The sequence below is a fragment of the Telmatherina bonti genome, assembly GCF_933228915.1.
Source record: "Telmatherina bonti genome assembly, chromosome: 21".
NCBI classification, from domain to species: Eukaryota; Metazoa; Chordata; class Actinopteri; order Atheriniformes; family Telmatherinidae; genus Telmatherina; species Telmatherina bonti.
This window is the reverse complement of record NC_136630.1, coordinates 27,791,768-27,800,441: the sequence shown is the minus strand read 5'-3', so window position 1 is coordinate 27,800,441 and position 8,674 is coordinate 27,791,768. Positions and strand designations below refer to the sequence as shown.

Genomic DNA, 8,674 nt, shown 5'->3' with positions numbered 1-8,674 from the left:
GCCTCTTCCCGCTATAAACAGCCAAGAAAGAGAAAATCGTTGGTGGAAAAGGTGCTAATCCTTGGATCACGCAAGGAGCAAAACCAGAGGGGGAGGAGCCAAAGCAGGGCGCCACTTTCACATCTTGCTGGCTCCCCAACATTACCTACCCCAACTTTAAGTACAAGTCTGTTATTGATCCGTTCATTTGATTCAGGTGTCTTACTGCAGGGACACTGCAGGTGGATCATCACAGCCCTATAAAATAAATGAATAAGAATTAATAATGAGATTAATGAAAATATGAAAATAAATCCATGAGTAAGAGTGAGTGAAAGCAAATAAATAAATTGATAAACTTATCAAAAGCCTGTAAGAGTTTGTCCCATATTTCTGACAAGCATCAAGGAGTTAAATGAGCATTAAAACCAGGTTAATGGTTGCTATGGTGATTCCCTCAGGATGATACGCGAGGGAGTGATGTCATGTGTCTCCCAGGAAATACGCTGGGTTGACTCGGCATGACTATGCTTCCTGTGAGCGACTCGTCGCTCTCATGATGTTTTTGTGTGTGCAGGAGGAGCGTGACGGGCTGCGGCCTCGCCTCTGCCACCTGAAGAAGGGCGCTAACGGCTACGGCTTCAACCTGCACAGCGACAAGTCCAAACCGGGCCAGTTCATCAAGACCGTTGACGAGGACTCTCCAGCACAGAGAGCGGGCCTCCGACCGCAGGACAAGATCATCCAGGTTTAAATTAAACACACACTTTCCTTCAGCTGAAACTGGTCCTGGAGAGAAAACCTGGTTTTGAAATCATCTGAAATCCAGTTACACCAGTTAGAAACTGGAGAATCCCTCATGAGCAGATGAGTGTGTGTTGACCTGTTGTTTGCATATTGATGTATGAATCTGTGATGTTACAGAGAAATTTTCTAGTTGTGTGTAAAATCCAGCCCCTCGTCCCTGCTGAACCCTGTGGGGTCATAGTTAATCCACTTACTGTGTCTGTGGACCGAATCACAGGCTGTTACACCAAGATTAACCTTTAAAACTCCTGAAAAACCATCAGTTTTTCAGCAGTGTCTTAACTACAGCGGATAGTTTACCCTTCAGCTGATCTATGGAGGTTTTCCAGCATTTCTATCCGTCCAGGAGGTTTACAGTCCAGACACTACATGTAGTGTTTATTCAGAGACTCTAGATGGTAAATCCACCATTATTTATCACATCTTCATCACCATCATTACCATGTTGCTAAGAGACCTCTATTTTCACCTGGACATGATGATGAAGACACTTCCTGTCAGACTTTCCACCAATCAGAGAGCTTAAACTGACTGTAATGTCCAATCAGGAGCAGCCAAAGATCAATAAGTGATCAGAAAGGAAGAAAAATAATGATCCTCTATGGCTGGAATAAAGGCAAGAAGATGTTTCTGATGCGTTCTGGAGCCAAAAAGCAGCTGAGTTGGAGTTGTTTTTGTGAGGAGATAAATAGTTGCATAAATAACTGTAAATGAGGAAAAAATATGCAAATAGCTCCTAATACATTATATATATATATATATAAAGTATATATATATAGAGGAAAAAAACCTTAACATCCAGGGTTTGTGTTGGGTTACAGCTTGCAAACTGGTTTTCTTGGAGAATTTGAAGAATTTTCTGGGCATGTTGGGAGTTTTAGCAGCTCTGCACTTTTCCGTACCACCTGCTGACGTTCACCATCAGTGTGGGAGCTGGTGGTATCCAGAGATTCCTGTCTGTATTCCCACCTCCCATCTTCCTCCCACAGGCATTCCTCTGCCTTATCTCCCTGGATGCTTGATTTGTTCTCGCTCTGGGAGTATTTACGTACCCGGCTCTGGAAAAACAGCATTACCCAACATCCTCCATGGCTGCGTTCTTCTGTTTCACGTCTCAGCCGCGGTCCAAACATGCTGCATTGCAATGAGAGGAGCAAGCAGCATCTCTACCTGCAGAAACAATGTGATACTTTAATGTTCGGGGATGATCACACAAAGTAGGCTTTTTACTGTGTAGTATTTCAGGACTACTTTGTCCTTTATAACTCATTTAGATCCTGTCCACTCGTACGTATTTTAACAAACACAATGGATGTTTTGGGATCTCAGTAATAACTTATTCTTCGACAATCTGGCCCAGCTGTTTGTGTCGACATGGTAACCAGCTTTTTTTTTTTTTTGGCTTGCAGCATCAGATTTTACGGCACCATCTGCCGGGGTCGCATCCAGGTCCAGAGTAACTCTAGGGTTGTTAACACCATTCAGAGTAGTTACACAGCCGGACGGTGTTTGTCATCTCAGTTTAGAAGGAGAAAACTGGTTGGTTTCATCAGCTTCACAGAGAGATATCTGAGTATCATCTGCATAGCAATGAACATTTAGGCCGTTACTTCTAATACTGTACAACGTAATGGGCCGAGTACAGAACCCTGTGGAACTCTAACATGGAATCTATCAGATAAACCAGCCTGATGTGGCTCCTTTAATCCTAACATGCTGAAGCCTCTACAGCACGATCAATTCAAATCAAACTTTATTTGTACAGCACTTTTCATTCAAAAGCATATGAAAGTGCTAAACATTAAAAAATTAAAAACAGTTCACATTTAAAAACACACACACACGTTACCCACACAAGCACACAACCCAACCCTTCCCCTGACCATTGATACTGTGAGGAAAAGACATCTGGGGAATCTGTCCATGTCAGGAGCCGCCCCAGGAGTGACCAACAGAGACACAGCCACAGGTAACGCCCTGGCCGGGGTCCACACCACAGCCATATGGCTGCAGTGTAGAACCCCTACCAACACCCCAGCAGAATGACCCCCACCACAACGGCCTCGCCGGTCAAGCAGGTGCAGCCCCTGACACGAAGGATCCCCATGAGGAAGAGAAAAAAGGGATGACCGGATCCACGGCGTTAGTACTGATCATAGACCGTATATGAAAGATAGACAGCGCCTCCGGTGGTAAAAAGTGAAGCTCATGCAGAAGTGCATAAAACTGCAGTTCCTCCTTCATCCACTAGGGGCTGCAAAACAGAACAAATTCCCATAGACTCCCATGTGAAAAAGACCAACTTCGCAGCAGAAATTAATATATTTACAGCCTGATTCAAAAATCCATTTTAGGTTTAATAGGTTAGATTTACTTTTATGACAACTGTGGGGAGAGTGAATTTTTTCTTAATTGGCCCGTTTAAAATTAATTTAATCTCAAAATTCTGCATATTTAGGGGCATTTTCTTTTGATTGACAAGTACCCGATCTCCCGCTTCATGTTAGAAGAACGTAGAACAACCGCGGTTTTTAGTCTGTTAACAACGTGACTTAGCTTTAGCCCGCCTACCTCCGTTAGCTGGTTAGCTCCTTTTATCTCCAGGTTAGCTTGGTTAGCTCTTAGCTACAGAAAGCTTGGAGTTCGCTAGATGTCAATCATCCACCATGACGCTTACATACCCCCTCTCAGCTCCACCTCTTTGCCCATATTTGTATTTTCCTGGCGAGATGACACGCATGCCTCTGCCAAGATGGCGATGGTAGGAACTGCCCACCGAGCTTCAATTCAGCTCTTCAGAAACGTCACGGAGGCTCCGCCCATCTTTTCATATACAGTTTATGGTCCTGATCTCTACTGCGAGCGAGAACAGCTTCCACTGCGGTTGTGCAATATAACCTAATGTTTTAGCTGTCATCACATTGTGTGTTCAGAATAACACACACATTTCTGCAGCTTCACAAGGCGAATCCAGAAAAATACAGGAAGTAGATCCTCCACTGCTGCTGCTTTCTGTAACCAGGATTCAGACCTCTTCAGTGAATAATAAAGTGACTTTTTTTCAGGTTTTAATGGAGACGTATGGAGTCTGATGTGACAGCTTGTACTCGTAGGTTCCTCCCCCATCCCATAGCAGTCACAGGAGGTACGGTGTTGTTGCGATAAAAGTACCCCTACTATTAACAGCCCCCTTCAATTCAGACAGAGGAGATGGAACCCCCTGGTGAATCTGTCCTGCTGGTTCCAGTATTAGTTACTTGGGATAGTAAAATCAGAACATGATTATTAGTAAGTGTTGTTAGTTTGGTGTCTGCAGCTCGTTTCCAGTCAGCTGTAGTAAACCACAACCTTCTCTGTGGCTTCTAACAGCTACTGAACATCACTCGGAATGGACTCCATCTTGTTTTAGTCTGTACACCAGCTGCTCTTGGTTGTTATTACCGTAATAACGGAGGTTTCCATTTACTGCTGATGTTCAGCCAGTATAGAGGTGAATATGAGGTCTTGAGGTGTGTTTAGCATGGCAGCGGTGCTTAGTTTGGTGCAACGCCTGTCGTCGTGCTGCGGTTCCCTCCAGGCTACAGATCAGGAGACTTTTACCTGCTCCACATCTAGCCTGAAAGCTGCTGCTGTCCTGGTTTAATAATCCCGGCTGAGGATGTAAAACATAAGAAATCTTCATGTCTTACTTCAACTTCCTGAATAAAAACCAGACCAGACCTCAGCTCCCAGTAAGCAGGCGCAGCAGCATGACTGGACATTGAGGGTGAAGATGAAGATGGAGCAGCTTTGTAGTTGGACTGTGAAGTAACAGCACCCTGCTGAAAACAAAGTGTCAGACTGGTGTCACGTTGCAGGTGTTTAACCTGTAAACGTTCCAGATGTTCCCCTCGGCTGCAGGTCTGGGTTGGACTGAATGTGGTCTGGACGTGCTCCTGAGCATGGGCCTCGAGCCAAGCTGATCTTTGTGTTAACATTACTGTAACCATCCCAGCTGTAGATCCTCAGCGCGGTCACGGTGCCTCGGACGCGGTGTTTTCCTCCACGTTCCATTCCTCGTTCGGTAATTGAAGTGATAATCTGGTTAGACTGGCGTTACCGCTGCCGGCACAGGATTTGTAGGACTTAAATAGAAATCTTTCTTTCCAGAGGATTTCCCCGTTTCTGAGCTGTTTGTTTGAGACTGGAGTCGCAGTTCAGGTGGAAATCCACTCTGTCAACCCACTGACACCAGACAGAAATGCCCCCACCAGCATTCATTCATCACCTATTGCCAAGTCCACAGCACCAGCATAGAAAATAATATAGTAAATACTACAATTTTCTCTTTACTTTAGGGTTAAAAAGCAAACTACACCATCTTCTTTTAGAAAACATGAACAGATTTTATGTGTTTTATTTATTTACATATTTTATTTATTAAATAGCCACTTTTTTTAATTCATTATTTTAATTTAATTCTGTTTTTATATTATTATATTTAAACATTTTTATATTTATATTTAGATGTACATAAATTTACATTTATAAAGGGATAAGGTGTTACTTTTGACCACTAGAGGCGCTAAACCTGTAACTTTCCACAGGCCACATGATGCTGTCGCACAGAAATGCTCGCAAAGAAAAAACTGACCAAAAAAATATGAAGATTAAATAAATTATAGCTTTGAGTATGAAATGAAACCGTAATTTTGGCACAACTCTGTCAACACCTTATTGTGATGAAAGTGTTAGCATTAGCCGCTAGCTTACGGGACATGACAGTAGTACTGCTTCCTGCTGCACATCATATGAAAACAATGAAACTAAACCAGGCCAGTTGCTCGTCGTTCTGTTACAGATTAATTACAGGAAATACATTTATTTCATGGAAACCAGCCTAACTTCAAAATGTTCATAAAGTCACGTTAGCTTTGGTCTGTAGCAGATTAGCTTCAGCTAGCTGCACGTAGCTTCGAAACGGTTGCCACCCATCCCGTAAAATACGGAATCGCCCTTTTATTGACAGACAAATGTTGCTGATCGGATTGAACCAATACGGGACATGTGTGTGTTTGTGTGCGTTTAGATGTTTTGGATGTGTGTTCGGATGTATTTTGATGTAGGGCTGCTCGATTATGACAAAAATTATAATCACGATCATTTTGACTGAATTTGAGATCTCAATTATTAAACACAATTATCCAGTATTTTTAAACAACGCTGCGCATCGCATTATAACCATCTAATGCACGGTTCCAAGTTGTTGAATGGATGTAGGTTTTATACCAAACAACCGCTGTCAGGCTGCAGCGCGTTTCTCTCATTCACTGTTAAAAGACGGCTGATCTGAACCAGCTGGTTAACATGTTTCTATGGTAACTCCCCGTAACGGAGGGATATTACAGTTTTTAACTCGCAGAACTATGTATAGGAAAATAATGCAGCCAGTTGTCACTGACAATGGTATAAACTATGTTTAGGTGAACTTCCACAACCTACTGCAGTTATTCTACATTGACCTGCAGCCGGAGCCGACTGAGACTGGCCGCCTGGGAGTGCTTTAGGACGGGAGAGGCTCCCGCTGCTCCTTCCTTACAGTAACTGCAGAACAATATGTGCCTTCAAGTCAGTCGCCAAAACACCACAAAAGTCTCTAATAACTCCAGTAAAAGCTGCTAGATTTGTCGCTAGTCGCTTTTAACAAAAAAAGTCGCCAGATTTAGCGAGAAAGTTGCCAAGTTGGCAACAGTGTCTGAATGAAACATTCAGCAGGAGAGGAAACTGCAAGGAGAAAAATAATCACACCCTTTTATTTTTATGATCGTTAAAAACCCAGATCGTAACTGAGATTAAAATCCGATTAATCGCCCAGCCCTATGTTCTTGTGTGTTTGTGTGTGTTTGGATGTGTATTTGTGGAATAAATAGTGATTGTATCCATGTTTACAGCTACATGACGATTGATTAGGTGTGTGTGTGTGTGTGTGTGTGTGTGTGTGTGTGTGTGTGTGTGTGTGTGTGTGTGTGTGTGTGTGTGTTACACACTCTCTGATCTCTCTGCGTCTTTCAGGTAAACGGCATGTCCGTGATCGGGAAGCAGCACTCAGAGGTGGTGACGGCCATCAAGTTGGGTGGAGACGAGACCACACTGCTGGTGGTGGACCCCGAGACTGAGGACTTCTTCCGGAGATGCGACGTCCTGCCGACAGAGGAGCACATCAGCGGTGAGATCCTACTGGGAGCCTCACACCCAGTCGCACCAAACCCATGGACATAGTGAGGATGACGTGTCTTCTCTTCCTCCTGTAGGACCTCTTCCTGAGCCGGTGTCAGAACGAGCATCAGAAGAGGTGAGACACACACACACACACACATGGACACACACACTTTCCAGATAGAAAGCTGGGAAAAGCCTTGCTGATCCTCTCTGGAGGATCCTGGAAGCGTTTGATGGATTCAGGCTGCTTCAGCTGTCAGACTGAACCGTAACTCTGCCGCTCGCAGATGGATGATGGTCCCTGCACATCTGTACTGGTTACATAGTGGGAGCTAGCCTGGGCTAAGTCATTTACACGCAACCAGCTGGAGATGATGAAGCTTTGTGAGTCGGTTGATTAATCAGCTGAAATAAATGATAAAACAGGAGGAAAATGCGTGTGAAAGCAGCGTACGGCGGCCTGCTGGCGTAACAAACGACTGCAATGGAGCTTTTCCACTGAGGCTAAAAGATTAGCATCTCTGCTGTTTTATACAGTAGTACCAGTAAATGATGCGACTCAAACAGGTCGATGAAGTAGCTGCTGGACGACCTGCTCTGTTTCTGACATAAATAAACTTCACTGTTAGACTGAATGAACTCACCTGTCCAGCAGGAAGCTGCAACCTCCACCTCAGTTCTGTCTCTGTCTGCTAAACGCTACTCCCATCTACACTCTCCTTTTCTCCCATTTGTTCTCTTTCTTTTCTGGAATATTTTTCTTCCGTCTTGCAGGACAAAGCGTTTAGATGTTTCTCCCAAGCGGCAACCTCTGGCGGTTAAAAGTGAAGCCTGTGCAGAAGTGCATAAAACTGCAGTTCACCCTTCATCCACTAGGGGCTGCAAAACAGAGCAAATCCCCATAGACTCCCATGTTAAAAAGACCAACTTCACAGCAGATACTGGTGTCATCTTAAAGTATAATCATATCATTAAAGTGTGTTTGTTTCTTTTCACTTTTTTTTAGAATATATTGAGGGTTAAAATGAAAACAATACAAATTAATATTAACAGATGTAACAATTAATCATGATATTGATTGGAAGTTTTATCACCCGTCATGTTTCACCAGCTGCAGGAAAACCAGCAGCGCAGTCACTGGGTTAACTGGGTTAACTGGCCTAACGACGATATTTATTGTTTATATTTTATATTCATGATGCTGTTTGGTCTGTAGGAGAAAGGAGGATCAATAAGGAGTGAAATCAGTAATCAGGATTATTTCTTTATCTTAGCAGAAGAATGACGATGACATCACTCGCTGCGATGTGATTGGCTGATTAGCTGCTGACAATCCGACAGTCCATTGCTGCAAAAGGCTTTAATTACTGGCATGTTTCTATCAATCGCTAATCAATCGATGATTGATTGAAGGGTGGGAGTGTAAACTTGTGTGTGTGTGTGTGTGTGTGTGTGTGTGTGTGTGTGTGTGTAAACAGAAACAGTAAAAATCTGAGGAATGTCCCTTTAATGAGCTCAGAGTTGATCAAAAGAAAACACTCTGCAGACCCCTCCTCTTCTTCGCCGACCGGCCCCTCAGTGACATTGTGTCTGACCCTTCACCATGGCAACCAGAGCTAACCAGTCCGAGTTTCTGGAGGATCATGGGATTGCGCTGGCTTTAACTTGAGGATTATGCTAATGAGATGAC

At 43.6% G+C, this 8,674-nt stretch overlaps 1 protein-coding gene across 1 annotated transcript in view; it reads left to right on the top strand.

The window, feature by feature from the left end:
• The window catches only part of nherf1a (NHERF family PDZ scaffold protein 1a), a 41,413-nt gene that overhangs the window by 30,589 nt on the left and 2,150 nt on the right, over positions 1–8,674 (top strand). Inside the window, exons 2-4 of the mRNA XM_079260826.1 lie at positions 557–727; positions 6,838–6,991; positions 7,077–7,117. Of these exons, the coding sequence (XP_079116952.1) occupies positions 557–727; positions 6,838–6,991; positions 7,077–7,117 (366 nt within the window). The remainder of the gene's footprint in view (positions 1–556; positions 728–6,837; positions 6,992–7,076; positions 7,118–8,674) is intronic.